This window comes from Ranitomeya imitator, chromosome 8 (genome assembly GCF_032444005.1).
Source record: "Ranitomeya imitator isolate aRanImi1 chromosome 8, aRanImi1.pri, whole genome shotgun sequence".
Classification (NCBI taxonomy): Eukaryota; Metazoa; Chordata; class Amphibia; order Anura; family Dendrobatidae; genus Ranitomeya; species Ranitomeya imitator.
Genome location: NC_091289.1, coordinates 203399878 through 203427620, shown reverse-complemented (window position 1 = coordinate 203427620; position 27743 = coordinate 203399878). Strand labels below are relative to the sequence as shown.

The following is a 27743-nucleotide window of genomic DNA, read 5'->3' as shown; positions in this document are numbered from 1 at the left end:
GGACTTCTGGTATTGGGTTCGGTGTTGGATAAAAGGCCACCATGGGAACCACTACTGCACCATGGTATGTTAGTAGGGTTTTGGGAAAGTCTCCTATACAGGTGTGATACATTTCCTCTTCTTTTTCCTTTACTGGTTGGACCTGCATGGGTTGAATAACTTCTGGTTCTGGCTGGACAATTTCTGGCTCTTTCAATGCTTCCGGACACAATTTAAGATTGTCTCTTGACACTAATACAGATGTTAAGCCTCCGTTTTTGCTAATGAGACACATTTTAGGATTATCCATTCTTGTTGGTAAAACTGTGTAGGGTACGGCTTCCCACTGATTGTCTAGTTTATTGGTTTGACGGTTTCTCTTGAGCACTTGATCACCCGGTCTTAATGGGGTCGCTAGAGCATTCTGGTTGAAAGTTCGCTCTTGTAACATAGTAACATAGTAACATAGTTAGTAAGGCCGAAAAAAGACATTTGTCCATCCAGTTCAGCCTATATTCCATCATAATAAATACCCAGATCTACGTCCTTCTACAGAACCTAATAATTGTATGATACAATATTGTTCTGCTCCAGGAAGACATCCAGGCCTCTCTTGAACCCCTCGACTGAGTTCGCCATCACCACCTCCTCAGGCAAGCAATTCCAGATTCTCACTGCCCTAACAGTAAAGAATCCTCTCCTATGTTGGTGGAAAAACCTTCTCTCCTCCAGACGCAAAGAATGCCCCCTTGTGCCCGTCACCTTCCTTGGTATAAACAGATCCTCAGCGAGATATTTGTATTGTCCCCTTATATACTTATACATGGTTATTAGATCGCCCCTCAGTCGTCTTTTTTCTAGACTAAATAATCCTAATTTCGCTAATCTATCTGGGTATTGTAGTTCTCCCATCCCCTTTATTAATTTTGTTGCCCTCCTTTGTACTCTCTCTAGTTCCATTATATCCTTCCTGAGCACCGGTGCCCAAAACTGGACACAGTACTCCATGTGCGGTCTAACTAGGGATTTGTACAGAGGCAGTATAATGCTCTCATCAGGTGTATCCAGACCTCTTTTAATGCACCCCATGATCCTGTTTGCCTTGGCAGCTGCTGCCTGGCACTGGCTGCTCCAGGTAAGTTTATCATTAACTAGGATCCCCAAGTCCTTCTCCCTGTCAGATTTACCCAGTGGTTTCCCGTTCAGTGTGTAATGGTGACATTGATTCCCTCTTCCCATGTGTATAACCTTACATTTATCATTGTTAAACCTCATCTGCCACCTTTCAGCCCAAGTTTCCAACTTATCCAGATCCATCTGTAGCAGAATACTATCTTCTCTTGTATTAACTGCTTTACATAGTTTTGTATCATCTGCAAATATCGATATTTTACTGTGTAAACCTTCTACCAGATCATTAATGAATATGTTGAAGAGAACAGGTCCCAATACTGACCCCTGCGGTACCCCACTGGTCACAGCGACCCAGTTAGAGACTATACCATTTATAACCACCCTCTGCTTTCTATCACTAAGCCAGTTACTAACCCATTTACACACATTTTCCCCCAGACCAAGCATTCTCATTTTGTGTACCAACCTCTTGTGCGGCACGGTATCAAACGCTTTGGAAAAATCGAGATATACCACGTCCAATGACTCACCGTGGTCCAGTCTATAGCTTACCTCTTCATAAAAACTGATTAGATTGGTTTGACAGGAGCGATTTCTCATAAACCCATGCTGATATGGAGTTAAACAGTTATTCTCATTGAGATAATCCAGAATAACATCCCTCAGAAACCCTTCAAATATTTTACCAACAATAGAGGTTAGACTTACTGGCCTATAATTTCCAGGTTCACTTTTAGAGCCCTTTTTGAATATTGGCACCACATTTGCTATGCGCCAATCCTGCGGAACAGACCCTGTCTCTATAGAGTCCCTAAAAATAAGAAATAATGGTTTATCTATTACATTACTTAGTTCTCTTAGTACTCGTGGGTGTATGCCATCCGGACCCGGAGATTTATCTATTTTAATCTTATTTAGCCGATTTCGCACCTCTTCTTGGGTTAGATTGGTGACCCTTAATATAGGGTTTTCATTGTTTCTTGGGATTTCACCTAGCATTTCATTTTCCACCGTGAATACCGTGGAGAAGAAGGTGTTTAATATGTTAGCTTTTTCCTCGTCATCTACAACCATTCTTTCTTCACTATTTTTTAAGGGGCCTACATTTTCAGTTTTTATTCTTTTACTATTGATATAGTTGAAGAACAGTTTGGGATTAGTTTTACTCTCCTTAGCAATGTGCTTCTCTGTTTCCTTTTTGGCAGCTTTAATTAGTTTTTTAGATAAAGTATTTTTCTCCCTATAGTTTTTTAGAGCTTCAATGGTGCCATCCTGCTTTAGTAGTGCAAATGCTTTCTTTTTACTGTTAATTGCCTGTCTTACTTCTTTGTTTAGCCACATTGGGTTTTTCCTATTTCTAGTCCTTTTATTCCCACAAGGTATAAACCGCTTACACTGCCTATTTAGGATGTTCTTAAACATTTCCCATTTATTATCTGTATTCTCATTTCTGAGGATATTGTCCCAGTCTACCAGATTAAGGGCATCTCTAAGCTGTTCAAACTTTGCCTTCCTAAAGTTCAATGTTTTTGTGACTCCCTGACAAGTCCCCCTAGTGAAAGACAGGTGAAACTGCACAATATTGTCTTTCTCTAGTTTGCTGAAGGCTTCTTTCCACACTCTCTTGCACTTGGTGATACTGCTTTTGTCATATGATATCCCAATTGGAGTCTTGAACTTCTGCGTCTGGTTTCAGAATTCCCATTTCTAGATCGATTGGTAATTGGCCGGGTCTTGCACGCATAAGGTAAGCTGGGGTGCAGTTGGTGGAGCTCACCGGGACATGATTATACAGATCCACCAAGTCAGGCAATTTCTCTGGCCATTGATTCCTTTCTGTCTCAGGTAAAGTCTTTAGTAGGTCTATTACAATATGGTTCATCTTCTCGCATAAGCCGTTTGTGGATGATAGGCCGTCGTCCGGATCTTTTTGCAACCATACATATTACAGAATTCTCTGAAGATCTCTGATTCAAAGGCTGTACCTTGGTCGGTGAGAACCTGTTCCGGATATCCATGGGGTCTACAAAAGTACGTTTGGAACGCTTTGGCTGCTGTTTTTGCTGTCAGATCTTTTACGGGTACTACTACCAAGAAGCGTGAATAATGGTCCACGATGGTCAAGGTGTAGACATAGCCGGACCGGCTTGGTATTAACTTCACGTGGTCTATGGCTACAAGTTCAAGTGGTTGTTTTGTGATTATGGGCTGCAGTGGTGCTCTTTGGTTCTTTTGATCGTTTCTTCTGAGGTTGCACGGGCCACAATTTCTGCACCACTGTTCGATTGATTTTCTCATCCCGACCCAATAAAATCTCTCTCTTAGAAGTACTTCTAACTTTTTCCAACCGAAGTGACCAGCACCATTATGGTAAGCTTCGAGGACCATCTTCACATCTTGTTTAGGCACGATAATCTGCCAAACCAATTCATGTGTTTTCAGATTGGTGTACCTTCTACAGAGCTTCCCTTGATACAGGAACATTTTGCCTCTCTCTTTCCAGAGTTGATGCGTCTCTTCTGGGGCATCCTCATCGGGACATGCACTTTGCTCAGTTAACAGTTCCTTCACCAACTTCACAGCCGGATTGCTGTCTTGGGTGTCAGCCCATCTATGGTGTGCTAACGGATTAAAATTCACCTCTTGTTGTTTCTGATAGGTACTTGACTGATGATTTTTCGCCTTGGGATGATGGAAGGCTGGTAGTTCAATTTCTTCAAGCTCCCCCGTTTCTTCTTCTACATCTCTCAAGTGAGACATCCGGGATAGGGCATCGGCATTTCCATTCTTGCGACCTGCTCGATACTTGATTATGAAGTTGTAATTAGATAACCGGGCTATCCATCGCTGTTCTAACGCACCTAATTTGGCTGTGTCCAGGTGGGTCAACGGATTGTTGTCAGTATAGACAATAAATTCTGCAGCGGCCAGATAGTGTTTGAAACGTTCAGTCACAGCCCAAACTACTGCCAGTAGTTCCAATTTGAAGGAGCTATAATTTTCTGGATTTCTTTCAGTAGGCCGGAGCTTTCTACTTGCAAAGGCGATGACTTTCTCCCGACCTTCTTGCTTTTGTGACAGCACCGCTCCTAGTCCCACATTACTGGCATCGGTGTAGAGGATGAAAGGTTGATGGTAATCTGGGTATGCCAGAACCTCTTCTCCGGTTAGTGCCTTCTTTAGTTGTTCAAAGGAGTCTTCCCTTTCGTCGTTCCACTGAAAAGGAGGGTTTCGGTTTGAAGGTTTCTTCGTCTGCCCTACCAAGGCGTCTTGCAAGGGTGCTGCCAACTTGGTAAATCCTTTTATAAATCTGCGATAGTAACCCACCAATCCCAGGAATTGCCTCACTTCTTTTGCGCTGGTAGGTCTTGGCCAATCCCTTATGGCGGTTATTTTCTCGGGATCCGGTGCTACTCCCTCCGAACTCACAATGTGTCCCAGGTACTGTACCTTTGGCTTGAGAAGGTGACATTTGGATGGCTTGATTTTCATGCCATACCTGGATAAGGCTTCGAACACTTCTGCCAGGTCTTTTAAGTGTTGTTCATAAGTCTTTGAGTAGACGATCACATCATCTAGGTACAGGAGGACGGTCTCGAAGTTCTTGTGTCCGAGGCAGCATTCCATCAGCCGCTGGAAATTCACTTAGACCCATTGGTGTGGTGAATGCCGTCTTTTCCTTATCTCTCTCAGCCACAGGGACTTGCCAATACCCGCTTGTTAAGTCTAAGGTGGAAAAATAATTAGCAGATTTCAAAGCGGTCAAGGACTCTTCTATCCTAGGCAAGGGGTAGGCGTCTTTATGGGTGATGTTATTAATCCGCCGGTAGTCTACGCACATTCTCATGGTTCCGTCCTTTTTTTTTACAATCACTAGAGGGGCCGCCCAGGGGCTACAGCTGTCTCTTATTACCCCAGCCTGTTTCATCTCCCTCAGCATATCTTTTGCACATTGATAGTGAGCGGGCGGTATGGGTCTATATCTTTCTTTTATTGGGGGATGGTCACCGGTGGGGATTGTGTGTTCTACCCCTTCTATCCGTCCGAAGTCCAATGGGTGTTTACTGAAGACTTGTTCATATTCCGTCACTAGCCTATACACCCCTTGTTTTTGATGGGTAGGTGTTGAATTTATGCCCACGTGTAGCTGTTGGCACCAATCCTCCATTTCTCCATCTGAGCCATTGCCTTCCACCTGACAGGTTGGTTCTAAGGGCTCAATGGTTGTGATGGCATTGTTGTCAACAGTATATAGCTTTGCCACTGTAGCATACCTTGGCAAAGTGACCTCTTCCTCTCCACAGTTCAAAAGTCGTACCGGCACTCGTCCCCGGTGTACCTCGACTATCCCTCGTGCTGTGAGTATAGTGGGCCTGCTGTCGGTGTACACTGGTTCTATTAAGGCTTGATAATCTCGTCCCTTAGTACCAATGGCTGCTCTACACTATACCAGCATTTCTGTTTTTGGTGGGATTACAATAGATGTTGGATCACTTACCCTCACACTGCCGATTTCTCCACCTGCAACTTCTACCTGTTGCCTTAACATCAATACTTTTATTTCCCTCCGGAGAACTCTCTGCTGGTAGGATTGGGCAGTTTCAGCAATTTGCTGTAAGACAGAAATGACTTCGGAAAAGCAGTTCTCTAACACATTCATTCCTATCAATACAGTTGGTTCACAGTTCCGCCGGTCAACATCAACAACAATTATACCCTGTTTCTTCAATTCTACTTTACCAATCTTTATGGTCATCTCCCTGAATCCTAGTTTCGGTACCAACTTACCATTACTGGCCCATATATCTAGTTCAACATCAGAGGGCCCTTTATCAATATCTGCATCAGCCCAGTACCTCTTATAAAGGATATACGGTATAGATGAAATCTGGGAACCTGTGTCCAGCAAAGCGTTGAGGGGAATTCCGTCCAGCACGATAGGGATAATGGGTCGTCCTCCGATGTACCTGTCGTGCCAGGGTGTTGGGCCTTGAAAGTTCATTCCTGTGAAGCGGCCTGCATTCCCAGGGGATTCCCGTTTAAATCACAATCTCGTGCAAAGTGGCCTGGCTGCTGGCAACGGCGGCAAATGGGCTGTCCATCTGGTTGGTAGCGGTCGCGGGGTCGTCCTCTCCATGTCGGGTATCTCCGGGGTCTCATCCATGGAACATCCTCTCTACAGTTTGCCAACTCCATCTTGTGTCCTCTCATCTCCTGCATGGTTTTAGCCATTGAAGCAACAACATCAGTTAAAGAGTCAAGCTTTTGTTGAAGAGCCTCATTAGTACTGGGCCCCAGGGGCTTAGCAATGGCCCCGGACATAGCTGATGTCACTGGTACTCCATGTTGTTGAGGAGCCTCTGCCATGAGTTGCGCAGGCTCCTGATCCCGAGGTGCCTCTGCCAGCTGGAGACGTATAGCGCTCTCCTTTAATTGGGCAAATGTCAATTCAGGGTTCTTAAAAACAAGCATGCTCACATGCCCCCGGTGAGAAGGGGTGTAGAGTCCCTCAATAAATTGATCTCTTAGCAGTTTATCCGCTCCGGTGTTAAAAATGGGTTCAGCCAGTGTAAGTGATTTAAGGGCTTCCTGCAGGTTTAAGGCAAAGTCTCTCACGCCCTCATTAACTTTTTGTTTGCAATTAAAGAATCGTACTTTAGCTTTGCTGCTGGCAGTGGTTTCAAATGTAGCTTTTAATCCAGCAAATATGCGTTCAACAGTGCCTTTTAGATCAGCTGCCCATGCTGTGACTTCTCGCTTAGCATGGCCACTTAACTGCATCATCAGGAGACTAACACGCTGAACTTCACCCACAGGGAACATGTCAAAATGGGCCAGCATCTTTTCTCTGAAATCGTCAAGGGTATTAGGCTCACCTTCATACATTGGAAGCCATGGGCCACCCGGGGTATATGGCATCAGCACCGGCATGATGGGCGCCGCTCCTTGCACCGCTGCGCTACCGGACTCTCTATCGACACTCTGTCTTTCAGCTGCATTAGCGTCGCCGGATGCTGCGGCGTCTCCGTGCTGCGACATACTGTGCCCCCTTAGTTAATCCGGACCCGTCCGGTCCTCCGCTTCCGTCGGGATAGTGTAGATTCGTTCCGCTGTGCAGCAGGATCGGTTTTCCCCTTGATCTGACGTCAGAGCGCTCAGCTTGGTGCCGCCCACAATGACACGCCCCCTGCTGCTCCCACCACCGCGCTCTGTAATGGCGGATTCTGAAGTTTTTCAGTTAGACTGGGGCTCAGGTGATGGCGTAGCTCAATTAACAGTCTCGTGCCTAACGGTTATGAGGTGATTACCTCAGGGGATGGCGGCCATCTTTACTCCATTATAACCAATGGGGAAAAGTCACTTTCAATAGTTTTCAATGGGGAATGGATTTTTCTTTAATAAAGTCAATTTTCAAGATTTTTCATCCAAGTTTTCACAATTTTGGACTCCAATCACGGCACACAATACCCGGTATACGGGCTGGCTAGATCCTGTTCGTGACGCCAATTGTGACGCCCAGGAGACCGGGATACCCAGCACCGGACCAATGGGGTCTGTCTCTTGAGGGGGATGTCACAGGTGGTTTGACCCGGTGCTGTGGCCTCAGGCAATGCACAGTGTAAGGGGTATCGTGAGGGGACAGGCACTTACTTGATCAGCAGCAGGTTCTCCCAGCAGTGACGATCCCGATCCTGGATAGATGGCTATTGTCCAAATGAAAGACTGAGGCACTGAAATGTTTAACCAGTTTACTTCAACATAAAAGGATTTACAACCAGTCCTGTCACCGGAGTCTGTATGGGAACTCTGAGTTACTTTGACCCTGCCGGGGTCTTCGCCTCTTATTGTACGCAGTTTCTGTGTGGCCCTGCTGCTGTATGTGAACTGGCTGCCGGCCCAATCTGTCCCCTCTGGGTCCTGGTTCGACGGGCAACCCGAGTCCTTTTATCGGTTTACCCCCTCCAGGAGTACCGCTGAACTCTGTGTCTGTTGCTGCGTCCGACCCTAGTGAAGCTGATATCACCTCACGTTTTTCCGGTTGCTGTATTATATGTAATGAATACAGCCACGGATCCGGTATCCGTCTTTGCGCCTGTTCTGGGTAGTGATTAATGCTACCCGGTTCTCACAATGTCCTTTTTCTCTGTCCCTTTTCTCCTCAGGCCGGTGATTTGGGCCTGGAAACCGTCGTAGGGCTGTTAGAAATTCAGCTGTATGACCTCTCACTATCAGCTCTTTAGCCCAACTGCCATTTCTTCTCTCAGACCAGAATGGATCAAGGGGAGTCTCTGGAGCTCCCCCTTCTGGCCGGAGGTGGTAGTGCAGTCTTGCTATTTTAGTATTTGTACTTACTGTCAGTAACTATTTTTGTGGCAAATACCCCTAGGGGTGCCACATAACGTTTGTTGCTAGTATTGGAGAACAGAGTATTATTACTCTCTTACCGAAAACCAGCTGCGTCACACAGTATACTGGCAGCCACGTCGTGCCCCCACCACATGGTATTAGAAACCTACGTGTGGGGGACTCGTCAGGACTAAACGCAATCGTTCTGATGATTCTATATACACAAGTAACAACCCAGCATAGCCAGCCACTAGACTCTAAAACTTAACATTTAATATGTATACCTCTAAAATTATGTGTACTTTAAAAACAATTAGGTGCTCATGTTTAAACGTGCACTAGACAAGAAAAATGGCATGATCTCACCCAATTGCTGTCTCTCTTCTTGTTGTAGATTCTTGTGCTTATTGAGAGCACGGCATGGGATGGAGACCAATAAACCTTTTCCAATGGGGGGGAGAAGAAAAGAAAAAAAAAAAAAAATATATAGGTAGGTGGGGGGGGAAGGGTTTAAAGCTATCTTCCCTGTCGTGCCCCGTGTATAAGACTCCCGCCCTAACAAGGGCAGTCCCCAAGTTTGAGCCTACTTAATGAAGCCCTTTAGTTAGTATAACCACCCTGGATGATATGTCCTCTTTCTCTTCCCAACGCGTTTCCCTCCCCGTTACGGGGGTTCATCAGGGGAATAAAATGTCCAGGTTAAATGTCCAGGTTAGTGGAGGTATTCTGCAGTGGCAGACATAACCTCATTCAGCGGCGTCCTCCATGTGAGGATAAGGCAGTCCCTCTCTTGTCCAATCTGGTTATCATTAAATAAGGGAGGGGGAGGCACCTAGATTCCAATCTGTCATCACTTCCTTTCAACTTGTGTCAATCATACACTTAGTTCAAATGTTTCAAACCTATCAAAAAGATCTAATATTGCATTCAGAATAGTTTTTCAGTACTTTAAGCGATCTATAAATACTCTTTAATTGGTTTCAAGGCCCTTTTTACCATTGAGCGTCCCTCAATAACACCTCTGTGCAATGGTGCATTTGCGCTCATACACTTAGTTCAGATGTTTCAACACCTATCAAAAAGATCTGATATTGTGTTCAGAATAGTGTTAGGAATACTCTTTAATTGGTTTCAAGGCCCTTTTTACCACTGAGCGTCCCTCAATAACACCTCTGTGCAATGGTGCATTTGCACTCATACACTTAGTTCAGATGTTTCAACACCTATCACAAAGATCTGATATTGTGTTCAGAATAGTTTATCCGGTATTTTAAATGGTTTCAAGGCCCTTTTTACCATTGAGCGTCCCTCAATAACAACTCTGTGCAATAGTGCATCTGCGCATGTTCCCTTAAGCTGGCGGCTCCTTAATGCTATCCTGGATATCCCAGGCTATTGCATTATCTTTGCGCTCTTAGGGCGACTTGGTACATGTTCCCATCGTACTTTGTCACCAATGTCCCCCGTTCCTTTTTATGTGCCTAGATATACACATCCGTGTATTAGAGCCACCGCACATACATACTCTTAGCCTATTCGGCTCCTCTATCACCTGACCTCAGGTCCTGGTCGGTGTTATCTGAATGCGCTTACCGGCGCATGCGCCCCTCAATTAATCAGCTAGTTTATGAGCGCAGTTCCTAGTTCGTCTTCTACGCCGGCCATCTCTTGCGCCTGCGTTTTATCCTTTACCCTGTGACATTAAGACTCCTCAACAGGGAGAAAGGTACATAATTTGGGATCTATATGCGCTCTACATAGTACTTACTACGCTTTTAATTATTTAAGTAGACTGAGTCCCTACACTAGAGACACAGTAGAAGTCTCGGTATTCTGATTTCCCTACTCTGACATGCAATATCATTTTATAGTCATTTCTATGTCATATTCTTGTACCTCCCTTATCCCAAGTATACATATATACATGATCCTTTCACCTTGTAGCGTGGCTGTTCACACATTATCTCTCAATGCCCCACATTAATGTTCACTAGTGTCATGGTGAAAGATACCCTTATAAGCTGCCAAATTGCAGCCAGGGTTTTCTTTTAATGGTTAATCATTTAACCTCTTACAAAGGCCGTTTACCATGACTCAGTAAACACCCCCTCCCCCCACACACCAAGACACTTAATTTTATTTAGACGCTTATATGTTCACTGAGGATGGAGGAATTACAAAAAACAACTGAAATTCAGCTGTTCATTAAGCCCCGAGGGCCAGTGGGTATCCAGTCGATAAATCCACCGACATTCTCTTTGCAAGATTATTTTGTCATAATTTCCACCTCTTATTGGCGGTTTCACTAGCTTTAAACCCTTCCCCCCCACCTACCTATATATATTTTTTTTTTTTCTTTTCTTCTCCCCCCCATTGGAAAAGGTTTATTGGTCTCCATCCCATGCCGTGCTCTCAATAAGCACAAGAATCTACAACAAGAAGAGAGACAGCAATTGGGTGAGATCATGCCATTTTTCTTGTCTAGTGCACGTTTAAACATGAGCACCTAATTGTTTTTAAAGTACACATAATTTTAGAGGTATACATATTAAATGTTAAGTTTTAGAGTCTAGTGGCTGGCTATGCTGGGTTGTTAGTTAAAAGTGGTCAGACGTGATTAGGAACGATACGGTCTGGTTTCTTTCTTTTTTCCTGCTGAATTCATATATACACAAGTAGCAGATTACAAAACCGTGGTTACTCTAAATGGTGGTTGGAAAGAGCCCAATTGTCAGGAATATTAGCAGAGACTCTTTACTTAAACCTAAAGAAAAATAAAGCGGATACAATATTATTACATTCGCGGCGGGGTGCAGCCTACAATGTGACCCATCACTGACATCATACGGAAGTATACACCTATTGTGCGACAAGACACAGCTCTCAGAAACATCTTGCATTGTCACATGGTCCGATTTGTGACAAAAAGAGCAACTACATTAAAAAACCTTTTGTCTCCCATCTTATCTGTGGATGTATAACCAGATCAAAGGGAGAACTGGCGCCGCTGGTGTCCACAGTGTGGAGCGGACGTGCGCCAATGTTGCCAGAATGCTACAAAGGATAAAAAATCTGTGTCTTCTACAAACAGAACAGAGTTTCGAATCCGCAGTTTTATAAATTGCAACACGGACAAATGTTATTTATCTAATTCAGTGCAATATTAAAGATTATTATTAATATTTCTCAGCTTTTATATGTGGGTTGTACCATGAACCCTCTGATAAACGCCTCCGTACGCACTTGTCCGATGCGGCGATTTGCCTCCGCAGGTTTCTCTGCAGTCTCACCACATTTTTGCCAATAAGCATAATGGAAAGGAATAGAGAACGTGTCTAACCCTTTAGGGGAGCAAATTACACGAAAAAATCCTGGCAGGGAAAGGAAGTGGATATTTTTACTGGAAACTAGAGCGCCGTGTGGATAAAATAGCCGCATGGACTCGATAACGCAATATTAAATGTACATTGAGATGTTACAATAGAAGCTCTATAGTCACAGTCATTTATTTAACATGAAATAATTCCACTATTACCTCCCCACTTTTTTTCTTGTTTTCTGCTGTGAACACCTGAATATTTAATATGAATTTTTTTCTTGTATCCTATAGATATGATTGATTTTAATTTGTATTTAATGTGGATTTTAATCATTCGGTTTTTTCATGTTGTTGAAATCCTTGGGGAAGGATCAATACTGCAAGGGGTTACTGTAGGCTACGGGGTTAACTGGGTGAAATCTATTGGAATTCTCTAGACACATCTGTGACCCCAGTAACCCAGATGGGCCTTTTTTATTTGTTTTTATACTACATTTGGGGTCTTGATTCAGTTCTCATTTGGACCTGGAGGAAGACACATGTGGTGTCCAAACATGGCGTCCAAACATGGCGTCCAAACATGGCGTCCATAAGGGATTGAATGTCTGCAATACGGTTACTGAAGAAATCTGGAACTTTTAATGGATAAATATAAGCTATATTTTACTCTACCATCGGACTGATCGCTGGAGAAAGGTTTTTCTTTACATGTGTGGATTTGTCCCAATCCGTTTTCCGTGCGAGCTGTAACCACAGGTTGGATGTATTCCTGCGTCTTCAAAGCGGTGAGCGGTGTATATACATACACCTCTCTCTCTATATATTAGATGGTGCCCCAATTCTAACACATCGGGTATTCTAGAATATGTATATAGTTTACAGCCACGTAGTATAGAGCACAGAGACATAGTATATAACACAGCCTACGCAGTATCTAACACAGCCCACATAGTATATACCAGTGTGGGCATCATATCCCTGTTAAAAAAAAGAATTAAAATAAAAAATAGTTATATACTCACCCTCCGTCGGCCCCCGGATCCAAGCGAAGCGGTTCCGATGCTCCTCGCTCCGGACCCAAGAGCGCATTGCGGTGTCGCCTTGCAAGACCGCTACGCCATCATCTCGCGAGACCGCAGTGCATGGACCGGACACCGGAGCGTCGGGAGGAAAGGCCTCGGCTGGATCCGAGGGCCGACGGAGGGTGAATATATAATGATTTTTTATTTTTTTTATTATTTTTAACATTAGATCTTTTTACTATTGATGCTGCATAGGCCGCATCAATAGTAAAACGTTGGTCACACAGAGTTAATAGCAGCGTTAACCGAGTGCGTTACACTGCGGTCCACGTGGTCCGTTAACGCTGCCGTTAACCCTGTGTGAGCGCTGACTGGGAGGGCGTATGGAGCGGGCACTGACGGCAGGAGAGTAGGGAGCGGCCATTTTGCCGCCAGACTGTGCCCGTCGCTGATTGGTCGCAGCAAAACGGCCACAACCAATCAGCGACTTAGCATTTCCATGACAGACAGACGGAAGTGATCCTTAGATAATTATAATCTATAAATGAGAAGGTGTGTCCAAACTTTTGCTCTGTACTCTGTGTGTACACACAAACACACACACAGAGTACAGAGCAAAAGTTTGGACACACCTTCTCATTTAAAGATTTTTCAGTATTTTCATGACTATGACAATTGTACATTCAGACTGAAGGCATCAAAACTATGAATTAACACATGTGGAATTATATACTTAACAAAAAAGTGTGAAACAACTGAAAATATGTCTTATATTCTAGGTTCTTCAAAGTAGCCACCTTTTGCTTTGATGACTGCTTTGCACACTCTTGGCATTCTCTTGATGAGCTTCTAGAGGTAGTCACCGGGAATGGTCTTCCAACAATCTTGAAGGAGTTCCCATGATGCTTAGCACTTGTTGGCCCTTTTGCCTTCACTCTGCGTCCAGCTCACCCCAAACCATCTCGATTGGGTTCAGGTCTGGTGACTGTGGAGTCCAGTTCATCTGGTGTAGCCCCCATCACTCTACTTCTTGGTCACATAGCCCTTACACAGCCTGGAGGTGTTTGGGGTCATTGTTCTGATGAAAAATAAATGATGGTCCAACTAAACGCAAACCGGATGGAATAGCATGCCGCTGCAAGATGCTGTGGTAGCCATGCTGGTTCAGTATGCCTTCAATATTGAATAAATCCCCAACAGTGTCACCAGCAAAGCCCCCCCCCCCCCCCCCCACACCATCACACCTCCTCCTCCTTCCTTCACGGTGGGAACCAGGCATGTAGAGTCCATCCGTTCACCTTTTCTGCGTCGCACAAGACACGGTGGTTGGAACCAAAGATCTCAAATTTGGACTCATCAGACCAAAGCACAGATTTCCACTGGTCTAATGTCCATTCCTTGTGTTCTTTAGCCCAAACAAGTCTCTTCTGCTTGTTCCCTGTCCTCAGCAGTGGTTTCCTAGCAGCTATTTTACCATGAAGGCCTGCTGCACAAAGTCTCCTCTTAACAGTTGTAGAGATGTGTCTGCTGCTAGAACTCTGTGTGGCATTGACCTGGTCTCTAATCTGAGCTGCCGTTAACCTGCGATTTCTGAGGCTGGTGACTCGGATAAACTTATCCTCAGAAGCAGAGGTGACTCTTGGTCTTCCTTTCCTGGGGTGGTCCTCATGTGAGCCAGTTTCTTTGCAGCGCTTGATGGTTTTTGCCACTGCACTTGGGGACACTTTCAAAGTTTTCCCAATCTTCGGACTGACTGACCTTCATTTCTTATAGTAATGATGGCCACTCGTTTTTCTTTACTTAGCTGCTTTTTTCTTGCCATAATACAAATTCTAACAGTCTATTCAGTAGGACTATCAGCTGTGTATCCACCAGACTTCTGCACAACACAACTGATGGACCCAACACCATTTATAAGGCAAGAAATCCCACTTATTAAACCTGACAGGGCACACCTGTGAAGTGAAAACCATTCCCGGTGACTACCTCTTGAAGCTCATCAAGAGAATGCCAAGAATGTGCAAAGCAGTTATCAAAGCAAAAGGCGGCTACTTTGAAGAACCTAGAATATAAGACATATCTTCAGTTGTTTCACACTTTTTTGTTAAGTCTATAATTCCACATGTGATTATTCATAGTTTTGATGCCTTCAGTGTGAATGTACAATTTTCATAGTCATGAAAATATAGAAAAATCTTTAAATGAGAAGGCGTGTCCAAACTTTTGGTCTGTACTGTATACATAGGTGGTACTGTGCAATATATATACAGTATACACACACATGCATGTACAGGCAGATGAGGATCAGAGCGCAGCCCCCAGTGAGCAGCGGCCCGGGTCGTACCGTGGCCTGGTTCAGGACGATGACGTGGACGCCTCTACTTTGCTCTCTGACCTCGTCTTCCAGCACCTGTAAAACAGGACGTAATGGAGAGTTACCCAGAGGATCCCGGCTGGGTCACAAAGAGTTAATATTAGAGAGGCTCACAACAACGATCTGACCGCTGGGCCCCGAGCACCTAACAGAGGGCCGATAGATCCGAGCCTATGTGCCCCTCGTCATGTGACCACCCAGGGATGGAATGGCGCACTCACCGCCGTCCCGTCCACCGCAATGTAAACCTTGGAGCGGCTGGAGTAAACCTCCACGTCCAGCACGTTCTTCCCACTGTTGGCTCGATGAGGAAACTCTCGGATCTGTGCGTTAATATCTGCATCACAGAAATAAGAGACGATGCACATCAGACGCAAAGGAAGCGCGGCCCCAACCTGCGCAGCACTCACCGTACTCCTGCTCCACGTCCTCCTCACTCACCGCGCGCCGCGTCTCAAGGATCAGCTTAATGTTCACAATGACGGTGACGAGCAGGAAGAGAACCGCGGCGGCCTGTAAGAGCAGCACAATTACACTCCGAGTACGGAGACGATGCGCCCCCTACAGGAGACAGACGCACACTGAACCAGAAACCCAACAGGTATATCTGTATCACACCCCAGAGCTGCACTCACTATTCTACTGGTGCAGTCACTGCATACATACATTACTGATCCTGTATTATACCCCAGAGCTGCACTCACTATTCTGCTGGTGCAGTCACTGTGTACATACATTACATTACTGATCCTGAGTTACCTCCTGTATTATACTCCAGAGCTGCACTCACTATTCTGCTGGTGCAGTCACTGTGTACATACATTACATTACTGATCCTGAGTTACCTCCTGTATTATACTCCAGAGCTGCACTCACTATTCTGCTGGTGCAGTCACTGTGTACATACATTACATTACTGATCCTGAGTTACACCCTGTATTATACTCCAGAGCTGCACTCACTATTCTGCTGGTGCAGTCACTGTGTACATACATTACTGATCCTGAGTTACACCCTGTATTATACCCCAGAGCTGAACTCACTATTCTGCTGGTGCAGTCACTGTGTACATACATTACATTACTGATCCTGAGTTACACCCTGTATTATACCCCAGAGCTGCACTCACTATTCTGCTGGTGCAGTCACTGTGTATATACATTACATCAGGGGTGTCAAACTGCATTCCTCGAGGGCCGCAAACCATGTGTTTTCAAGATTTCCTTAGCATTGCACAAGGTGCTGCAGTCATTATGTGTGTAGGTGATAAAATTATCACCTGTGCAATACAAGGAAATCCTGAAAACATGACCTCGAGGAATGCAGTTTGACACCCCTGCATTACATTACTGATCCTGAGTTACCTCCTGTATTATACTCCAGAGCTGCGCTCATTGTTCCCAGCAGTCATTGCTTGCTGCGGTGATATGCTTTCTGGGAGGGGTTATTTTGGCTTCACGTCTGCACTATAGAAGGTCAGACCAGCTGTAGGGGTATGTTCCCACGGTCAGTAAACGCTGCGGGTGCCAGTTCCCACGGTCAGTAAACGCTGCGGGTGCCAGTTCCCACGGTCAGTAAACGCTGCGGGTGCCAGTTCCCACGGTCAGTAAACGCTGCGGGTGCCAGTTCCCACGGTCAGTAAACGCTGCGGGTGCCAGTTCCCACGGTCAGTAAACGCTGCGGGTGCCAGTTCCCACGGTCAGTAAACGCTGCGGGTGCCAGTTCCCACGGTCAGTAAACGCTGCGGGTGTCAGTTCCCACGGTCAGTAAACGCTGCGGGTGTCAGTTCCCACGGTCAGTAAACGCTGCGGGTGTCAGTTCCCACGGTCAGTAAACGCTGCGGGTGTCAGTTCCCACGGTCAGTAAACGCTGCGGGTGTCAGTTCCCACGGTCAGTAAACGCTGCGGGTGTCAGTTCCCACGGTCAGTAAACGCTGCGGGTGTCAGTTCCCACGGTCAGTAAACGCTGCGGGTGTCAGTTCCCACGGTCAGTAAACGCTGCGGGTGTCAGTTCCCACGGTCAGTAAACGCTGCGGGTGTCAGTTCCCACGGTCAGTAAACGCTGCGGGTGTCAGTTCCCACGGTCAGTAAACGCTGCGGGTGTCAGTTCCCACGGTCAGTAAACGCTGCGGGTGTCAGTTCCCACGGTCAGTAAACGCTGCGGGTGTCAGTTCCCACGGTCAGTAAACGCTGCGGGTGTCAGTTCCCACGGTCAGTAAACGCTGCGGGTGTCAGTTCCCACGGTCAGTAAACGCTGCGGGTGTCAGTTCCCACGGTCAGTAAACGCTGCGGGTGTCAGTTCCCACGGTCAGTAAACGCTGCGGGTGTCAGTTCCCACGGTCAGTAAACGCTGCGGGTGTCAGTTCCCACGGTCAGTAAACGCTGCGGGTGTCAGTTCCCACGGTCAGTAAACGCTGCGGGTGTGAGTTCCCACGGTCAGTAAACGCTGCGGGTGTGAGTTCCCACGGTCAGTAAACGCTGCGGGTGTGAGTTCCCACGGTCAGTAAACGCTGCGGGTGTGAGTTCCCACGGTCAGTAAACGCTGCGGGTGTGAGTTCCCACGGTCAGTAAACGCTGCGGGTGTGAGTTCCCACGGTCAGTAAACGCTGCGGGTGTGAGTTCCCACGGTCAGTAAACGCTGCGGGTGTGAGTTCCCACGGTCAGTAAACGCTGCGGGTGTGAGTTCCCACGGTCAGTAAACGCTGCGGGTGTGAGTTCCCACGGTCAGTAAACGCTGCGGGTGTGAGTTCCCACGGTCAGTAAACGCTGCGGGTGTGAGTTCCCACGGTCAGTAAACGCTGCGGGTGTGAGTTCCCACGGTCAGTAAACGCTGCGGGTGTGAGTTCCCACGGTCAGTAAACGCTGCGGGTGTGAGTTCCCACGGTCAGTAAACGCTGCGGGTGTGAGTTCCCACGGTCAGTAAACGCTGCGGGTGTGAGTTCCCACGGTCAGTAAACGCTGCGGGTGTGAGTTCCCACGGTCAGTAAACGCTGCAGGTGTGAGTTCCCACGGTCAGTAAACGCTGCGGCTCTGTACATCCGTAGCCTCCAACCCGCAGCGTTCAGATGTTACAGCAATATTGGATGAGTTCATGAAATCCCATCTCCACTATGCCTTGTGGTGCAGTGACCCCTGTTACAGGTCGGGGGCGCTGCATGGTCTGCCCAGGACACGCACGGAGGTGTATTGAGGCCGTTAGAGTGCATGGCAGTTGGACGCATAAATATGATGATGACACAGTCTGGCATTGTTGTGAATAGCAGGTATGTGTGTCGCAGAAGATACTCTGCGCTGTCAGCTTAAAGCAATGTTGTTGTTCTGGGACCTGTAGTCCCACAAGTATAGTTGTTGGTATAAGTATGAAGGGAGGCTGGCAGGGCTAGTTATGAGAGATGGGCGGGTCAAACTAGCCACACACACTCCCATCTAGGGGAGTGGTTACAACCATATAATGTGACTGAGGTCTGGTCACGTGGGCTCTGAGTGTGGACCTGAATGGTCTGTGCTGCAGGTCCTGGAGAGCCGTCCCCCTGAACAGCACATGGTGGGGCTTTGGACCTGGTGGCCAGGGGTGTTGGACAAATGTCCTGAATAGCACCCAGACAGAAATGACAGAAAAACGACTGGCACATCCGAACTAGTGTGAACAGGTGTATACCAGGAGCAGCTACCTCCATACACAATATACAGGTGCACTCTATCGTGCCAAAGCATGTTGAATATGAAATACATGGAATATGAATAGCAAAATGGCTTTTTGAACATTAGGAAAAATATTTGTGAGACGCTTAGCACAGAATTTGGCCAAATAGTGTGAGCCCATCAACCATCGTGAAGGTGGTCTCATTAGTCTGATGGGTCCCTGACCTCCCTGTCCAAATGTGAACCCTTCCCTAAGGCCAATGTCTGGATGTATGGGTGACTTTGGACACCTCTCTCAGTAGAGCCTACATATGGGATGGCCAGAACCAAGTGTGATTAGATGTAATTAAAAACCACATGGTGAAGGGAGGAGTGCTCAGTCAGTAAGCAGATGGTGAAGGGAGGAGTGCTCAGTCAGTAAGCAGATGGTGAAGGGAGGAGTGCTCAGTCAGTAAGCAGATGGTGAAGGGAGGAGTGCTCAGTCAGTAAGCAGATGGTGAAGGGAGGAGTGCTCAGTCAGTATGCAGATGGTGAAGGGAGGAGTGCTCAGTCAGTAACTACATGGTGAAGGGAAGAGTGCTCAGTCAGTAACTACATGGTGAAGGGAAGAGTGCTCAGTCAGTATGCAGATGGTGAAGGGAGGAGTGCTCAGTCAGTAAGCAGATGGTGAAGGGAGAAGTGCTCAGTCAGTAACTACATGGTGAAGGGAAGAGTGCTCAGTCAGTTAGCAGATGGTGAAGGGAGGAGTGCTCAGTCAGTATGCAGATGGTGAAGGGAGGAGTGCTCAGTCAGTAAGCAGATGGTGACGGGAGGAGTGCTCAGTCAGTAAGCAGATGGTGACGGGAGGAGTGCTCAGTCAGTAAGCTAACTGTCATTTCTATGTTAGCTTAGGGACAAAAGCCATTTGTTCAATGTTTAAAAGCCATTTTGCTATTCATATTCCATGTATTTCATATTAGACATGCTTTGGCACGATAGAGTGCAACCTTTTTTTGTATATAGCACCCAGATAGGCCACACGCCTGTGTGTTGGACAGCCCAAGGCATCCAGATGTAGCAGAGCTGGACTCGTCGTGGGACCCTCGTTATTAAGGACTACGTCGGACAAGGGAGTGTGTGTGTTGGTTTATTATTTCTGTTGCAGGAGATCGAGGGCGTCGGGGATTAGGCGTTGCAGAATGGTAAATAAAATTATTAAAGGGCTTCATTCTGGCTGTGTTTATTGACCATATAACTATAGGATTGGTATCGGAGAGGGCTTGATGTCACCAGACAACACAAAGGTGACATCAACCCCACAACTATTATCCCTGTCATGTGCCCGCTCTCAGCAAGGGTTAATCTATCGCCCCACTCTCAGTCCCAGCATCCAACCTCTGTCCTATGCTGTAATGGGAGCATAAATCACACCCCGACCCAGGCCACACACCCGCTCATACACGCTGCCACCACTCACCGACCCAGGGCACACACCCGCTCATACATGCTGCCACCACTCACCGACCCAGGCCACACACCCACTCATACACGCTGCCACCACTCACCGACCCAGGGCACACACCCACTCATACACGCTGCCACCACTCACCGACCCAGGCCACACACCCGCTCATACATGCTGCCACCACTCACCGACCCAGGCCACACACCCACTCATACACGCTGCCACCACTCACCGACCCAGGCCACACACCCGCTCATACACGCTGCCACCACTCACCGACCCAGGGCACACACCCGCTCATACACGCTGCCACCACTCATCGACCCAGGCCACACACCCGCTCATACACGCTGCCACCACTCACCAACCCAGGCCACACACCCGCTCATACACGCTGCCACCACTCACCGACCCAGGCCACACACCCGCTCATACACGCTGCCACCACTCACCGACCCAGGCCACACACCCGCTCATACACGCTGCCACCATTCACCGACCCAGGCCACACACCCGCTCATACATGCTGCCACCACTCACCGACCCAGGCCACACACCCGCTCATACACGCTGCCACCACTCACCGACCCAGGCCACACACCTGCTCATACACGCTGCCACCATTCACCGACCCAGGCCACACACCTGCTCATACACGCTGCCACCATTCACCGACCCAGGCCACACACCCACTCATGCACGCTGCCACCACTCACCGAACACACGGGCGATGTCAGGCTGTAACTGACACCTCTCTTCCAAAGATCCAGAAGGTGTGAAACGTTTCCCCTTCCTAGTCCTTAGCCAGACCCCCTGGCGAGATTGGAGACAGCAGACTGCCTTCTCAGGATATGCTGTGCCCCCTGTGAGACCTGAAGTCTCAGGACAGATGTTCCATTACTGCTGGTCACACTTCCATACCTACACATATTTCACTACAAACCCACTTGCCACCGCTGCAAGTGGGAAGAGGCGGGTACAGTGCCACAATTGGTGCATGTTTGGCTGGCCAGCTGGGGCGCGGCTGCAGGCTGCTATTTTTCGGTTGGTGAGGGCCAAAATCCATGGGCCTCGCCAGGCTGAGAATACCAGGCCGCAGCTGTCTGCTTTACTCCGGCTGGTTCACCTACATAGGGGGACCCCACACTAATTATTAGTCCTTTATTAGAGCGGAGGGGACGTGTCTCTGCGCTTTCCTCCACTCTGCGTCATGTACGCCCGGCTGTGTCACAAGTCACCGCTATGTAGATTAGCGCACAGGTAGTGAGCCGCGTCCCCGCAGTTATTACATGGGACTGATAATTACCTGTGGGTTTATCTAATGCAGGTGTGCGGGTCACTCACACTGCGGGGGCGGAGCGGCGCCATAGTAACATGCGGCCTGGAAAGACGCGGTTACACGGAGAGGCCGCGGGATGGAGGCTGCACATGTGCACAGCGTCCGACCCCCACCCGTTACTGTGCACAGCGTCCGACCCCCACCCGTTACTGTGCACAGCGTCCGACCCGCACCTGTTACTGTGCACAGCGTCCGACCCCCACCCGTTACTGTGCACAGCGTCCGACCCGCACCAGTTACTGTGCACAGCGTCCGACCCCCGCCCGTTACTGTGCACAGCGTCCGACCCCCACCCGTTACTGTGCACAGCGTCCGACCACCACCCGTTACTGTGCACAGCGTCCGACCCCCACCCGTTACTGTGCACAGCGTCCGACCACCACCCGTTACTGTGCACAGCGTCCGACCCCCACCCGTTACTGTGCACAGCGTCCGACCCGCACCCGTTACTGTGCACAGCGTCCGACCCGCACCCGTTACTGTGCACAGCGTCCGACCCGCACCCGTTACTGTGCACAGCGTCCGACCCGCACCCGTTACTGTGCACGTCCCCCAATACATCTGCAAACAGGAAAACACTTGTTTCCTTCCCAGAAGTGACAAAAAAAGTCTCAGAACTGCAGGTGAGATGTCACTGGGGTCACATCCTGACCGTGCACACCCCCCTAGGGGCGGCTGTCTACAAGCATGCTGACTGTTTCCCTCACCTGGTACATCCTGACGGTGTGCACACACCCCTAGGGGCGGCTGTCTACAAGCATGCTGACTGTTTCCCCCACCTGGCACATCCTGACCCCGTGCACACACCCCTAGGGGCGGCTGTCTACAAGCATGCTGACTGTTTCCCCCACCTGGCAGATCCTGACGGTGTGCACACACCCCTAGGGGCGGCTGTCTACAAGCATGCTGACTGTTTCCCCCACCTGGCAGATCCTGACGGTGTGCACACACCCCTAGGGGCGGCTGTCTACAAGCATGCTGACTGTTTCCCCCACCTGGCACATCCTGACCGTGTGCACACACCCCTAGGGGTGGCTGTCTACAAGCATGCTGACTGTTTCCCTCACCTGGTACATCCTGACCGTGTGCACACACCCCTAGGGGCGGCTGTCTACAAGCATGCTGACTGTTTCCCCCACCTGGCACATCCTGACCGTGTGCACACACCCCTAGGGGCGGCTGTCTACAAGCATGCTGACTGTTTCCCTCACCTGCCACATCCTGACCGTGTGCACACACCCCTAGGGGTGGCTGTCTACAAGCATGCTGACTGTTTCCCCCACCTGTCACATCCTGACCGTGTGCACTCACCCCTAGGGGCGGCTGTCTACAAGCATGCTGACTGTTTCCCTCACCTGCCACATCCTCACCGTGTGCACACTCCCCTGGGGGCGGCTGTCTACAAGCATGCTAACTGTTTCCCCCACCTGCCACATTCTGACCGTGTGCACACACCCCTAGGGGCGGCTGTCTACAAGCATGCTGACTGTTTCCCCCACCTCTCACATCCTGACCGTGTGCACTCACCCCTAGGGGCGGCTGTCTACAAGCATGCTGACTGTTTCCCTCACCTGCCACATCCTCACCGTGTGCACTCACCCCTAGGGGCGGCTGTCTACAAGCATGCTGACTGTTTCCCTCACCTGGCACATCCTGACCGTGTGCACATACCCCTAGGGGCAGCTGTCTACAAGCATGATGACTGTTTCCCTCACCTGGCACATCCTGACCGTGTGCACACACCCCTAGGGGCGGCTGTCTACAAGCATGCTGACTGTTTCCCTCACCTGCCACATCCTGACCGTGTGCACACACCCCTAGGGGCGGCTGTCTACAAGCATGCTGACTGTTTCCCCCACCTGGCACATCCTGACCGTGTGCACATACCCCTAGGGGCGGCTGTCTACAAGCATGCTGACTGTTTCCCCCACCTGGCACATCCTGACCGTGTGCACACACCCCTAGGGGCGGCTGTCTACAAGCATGCTGACTGTTTCCCTCACCTGCCACATCCTGACCGTGTGCACACACCCCTAGGGGTGGCTGTCTACAAGCATGCTGACTGTTTCCCCCACCTGTCACATCCTGACCGTGTGCACTCACCCCTAGGGGCGGCTGTCTACAAGCATGCTGACTGTTTCCCTCACCTGCCACATCCTCACCGTGTGCACACTCCCCTGGGGGCGGCTGTCTACAAGCATGCTGACTGTTTCCCCCACCTGCCACATTCTGACCGTGTGCACACACCCCTAGGGGCGGCTGTCTACAAGCATGCTGACAGTTTCCCCCACCTGTCACATCCTGACCGTGTGCACTCACCCCTAGGGGCGGCTGTCTACAAGCATGCTGACTGTTTCCCTCACCTGCCACATCCTCACCGTGTGCACACTCCCCTGGGGGCGGCTGTCTACAAGCATGCTGACTGTTTCCCCCACCTGCCACATTCTGACCGTGTGCACACACCCCTAGGGGCGGCTGTCTACAAGCATGCTGACTGTTTCCCCCACCTCTCACATCCTGACCGTGTGCACACTCCCCTGGGGGCGGCTGTCTACAAGCATGCTGACTGTTTCCCTCACCTGGCACATCCTGACCGTGTGCACTCACCCCTAGGGGCGGCTGTCTACAAGCATGCTGACTGTTTCCCCCACCTGCCACATCCTGACCGTGTGCACACACCCCTAGGGGCGGCTGTCTACAAGCATGCTGACTGTTTCCCTCACCTGCCACATCCTGACCGTGTGCACTCACCCCTAGGGGCGGCTGTCTACAAGCATGCTGTTTCCCTCACCTGGCAGATCCGTCGCACCGTCCTCTGGTTGCTCAGTTTGTATTTCCAGGCCAGATACCAGCTGCGCTTTTTGTGGGGTAATGGGGGCTTCCCCTGGGCACTAGGGTCCCACTGATCCATAGGCCCTTGGTTGTCGGGGGTCCCCTGCGGCTGGAGGAGTCTCTGTGCTCTGGTGATGGACATGCGAGACGCCGCCCAGAGGGAACGTGGAGGCTGCAGAGAGAAGGACACGGCGTCACACGTCACCCTGCGCTGCAGAGGCCAGCACACTGCGACTCCGATGTCGTGGGGCGGGAGATGCTACATGGGGGGGGAAGTCGCTCCGGTATCGGGGGATGGGGGGGAGACGCTCGGGTATCGTGAGGGGCGGGGGAGAAAGAGTCGCTCCAGTATCGGGGGAGGGGGGGGGGGGGGGGCAGACGCTCCGGTGTCGGGAAGGGGGGGGGGAATTTGGTCTCTCCGGTATCGGGGGGGGGGGGTCTGAGTCGCCCTGGTATTGGGGGGGAAGGGGGGGGGGGGGAGGGAATTCGCTCCGGTGTCCGGGGGGTGGGGTTGTGACTCCGTTGTCGGCGGGGGGGGGGGGGGTCGCTCCTGTGGTGGGTGGGGGGGGGCTTGACGCTCTGGTACCGGTGGGGGGGGGTCGGGGGGTTAACGCTCCGGTGTCGGGGGGGGGGGGGTGTCGCTCCGGTGTTGGGGGGGGGGGGGGGTTGACGCTCCGGTATCGGGGGGGGGGGGGGAGTCGCCCTGGTATCGGGGGGGGGGGGAAGAAATCGGACGCTCCAGTGTTGGGGGGGGGTTGACGCTCCGGTATCGGGGGGGGGGGGGGGGGGAGAGTCGCCCTGGTATGGGGGGGGGGGGGGGGGAAGAAATCGGACGCTCCAGTGTTGGGGGGGGGTTGACGCTCCGGTATCGGGGGGGGGGGGGGGGGAGAGTCGCCCTGGTATCGGGGGGGGGGGGGGGGGGGGAAGAAATCGGACGCTCCAGTGTTGGGGGGGGTTGGTTGCTCCGGTATCAGGGGAGGGGGAGATGTCGCTCTGGTATCGGGGGGGATCGCTCCGGTGTCGGGGGGCAGCTCGGGCTCATGGATACCCGTCAGTGATTCGCCATCGGTGGTCCCGTCCTACGAGCCCCGGAGCTCCCGGCGGGGCGGCAGCTGCTGTCACCCGGTTCCCTCCTCGCTCCGTCTCCTGCGATTCTTCTCATCTTACACCGAAAACAGAGAGAAAGTGGAGGAGGCGGAACACGTGACCTGCGGCCGAACAGCCGCCGACCAATGGCGAGAGAGGAGCGATCAGACTGGAGGAGATTTCTTGCGGGTTTGATGCGTGAGGAGAGGACGGAGGGGCCGCACCATAGAGCCGTGAGGAGAGGACGGAGGGGCCGCACCATAGAACCGTGTGAGGAGAGGACAGAGGGGCCGCACCATAGAGCCGTGAGGAGAGGACGGAGGGGCCGCACCATAGAGCCGTGTGAGGAGAGGACGGAGGGGCCGCACCATAGAGCCGTGTGAGGAGAGGACAGAGGGGCCGCACCATAGAGCCGTGAGGAGAGGACGGAGGGGCCGCACCATAGAGCCGTGTGAGGAGAGGACGGAGGGGCCGCACCATAGAGCCGTGAGGAGAGGACGGAGGGGCCGCACCATAGAGCCGTGTGAGGAGAGGACGGAGGGGCCGCACCATAGAGCCGTGAGGAGAGGACGGAGGGGCCGCACCATAGAGCCGTGTGAGGAGAGGACGGAGGGGCCGCACCATAGAGCCGTGTGAGGAGAGGACAGAGGGGCCGCACCATAGAGCCGTGAGGAGAGGACGGAGGGGCCGCACCATAGAGCCGTGTGAGGAGAGGACGGAGGGGCCGCACCATAGAGCCGTGAGGAGAGGACGGAGGGGCCGCACCATAGAGCCGTGTGAGGAGAGGACGGAGGGGCCGCACCATAGAGCCGTGAGGAGAGGACGGAGGGGCCGCACCATAGAGCCGTGTGAGGAGAGGACGGAGGGGCCGCACCATAGAGCCGTGAGGAGAGGACGGAGGGGCCGCACCATAGAGCCGTGTGAGGAGAGGACGGAGGGGCTGCACCATAGAGCCGCGGGAGGAGAGGACGGAGGGGCTGCACCATAGAGCCGCGGGAGGAGAGGACGGAGGGGCCGCACCATAGAGCCGTGGGAGGAGAGGACGGAGGGGCCGCACCATAGAGCCGTGAGGAGAGGACGGAGGGGCCGCACCATAGAGCCGTGAGGAGAGGACGGAGGGGCCGCACCATAGAGCCGTGTGAGGAGAGGACGGAGGGGCCACACCATAGAGCCGTGAGGAGAGGACGGAGGGGCCGCACCATAGAGCCGTGTGAGGAGAGGACGGAGGGGCCGCACCATGGAGCCGTGTGAGGAGAGGACGGAGGGGCCGCACCATAGAGCCGTGAGGAGAGGACAGAGGGGCCGCACCATAGAGCCGTGTGAGGAGAGGACGGAGGGGCCGCACCATAGAGCCGTGAGGAGAGGACGGAGGGGCCGCACCATAGAGCCGTGTGAGGAGAGGACGGAGGGGCCGCACCATAGAGCCGTGAGGAGAGGACGGAGGGGCTGCACCATAGAGCCGCGTGAGGAGAGGACGGAGGGGCCGCACCATAGAGCAGTGTGAGGAGAGGACGGAGGGGCCGCACCATAGAGCCGAGAGGAGAGGACGGAGGGGCCGCACCATAGAGCAGTGTGAGGAGAGGACGGAGGGGCCACACCATAGAGCCGCGGGAGGAGAGGACGGAGGGGCCGCACCATAGAGCCGTGTGAGGGGAGGACGGAGGGGCCACACCATAGAGCCGTGTGAGGAGAGGACGGAGGGGCCGCACCATAGAGCCGTGTGAGGAGAGGACAGAGGGGCCGCACCATAGAGCCGTGAGGAAAGGACGGAGGGGCCGCACCATAGAGCCGTGTGAGGAGAGTACGGAGGGGCCGCACCATAGAGCCGTGAGGAGAGGACGGAGGGGCCGCACCATAGAGCCGTGTGAGGAGAGGACAGAGGGGCCGCACCATAGAGCCGTGTGAGGAGAGGACGGAGGGGCTGCACCATAGAGCAGTGTGAGGAGAGGACGGAGGGGCTGCACCATAGAGCCGTGAGGAGAGGACGGAGGGGCCGCACCATAGAGCCGTGTGAGGAGAGGACGGAGGGGCCGCACCATAGAGCCGTGAGGAGAGGACGGAGGGGCCGCACCATAGAGCCGTGTGAGGAGAGGACGGAGGGGCCGCACCATAGAGCCGTGAGGAGAGGACGGAGGGGCCGCACCATAGAGCCGTGTGAGGAGAGGACGGAGGGGCCGCACCATAGAGCCGTGAGGAGAGGACGGAGGGGCCGCACCATAGAGCCGT

The 27743-nt window shown here is 51.0% G+C and overlaps 1 protein-coding gene across 2 annotated transcripts in view; it reads right to left on the bottom strand.

The window, feature by feature from the left end:
- The window catches only part of POMGNT1 (protein O-linked mannose N-acetylglucosaminyltransferase 1 (beta 1,2-)), a 129415-nt gene extending 103554 nt beyond the window's left edge, over nucleotides 1-25861 (bottom strand). For both annotated transcript variants that reach the window (XM_069735870.1, XM_069735871.1), the window contains exons 1-5: nucleotides 25480-25861; nucleotides 24391-24603; nucleotides 15586-15688; nucleotides 15397-15512; nucleotides 15146-15211 (exon numbers count right to left, since the gene is read on the bottom strand). In XM_069735870.1, coding sequence (XP_069591971.1) covers nucleotides 15146-15211; nucleotides 15397-15512; nucleotides 15586-15688; nucleotides 24391-24573 — 468 coding nt within the window. In that variant the 5' untranslated portion in view covers nucleotides 24574-24603; nucleotides 25480-25861. The remainder of the gene's footprint in view (nucleotides 1-15145; nucleotides 15212-15396; nucleotides 15513-15585; nucleotides 15689-24390; nucleotides 24604-25479) is intronic.
- Between the last annotated feature and the right edge of the window lie 1882 nt (nucleotides 25862-27743).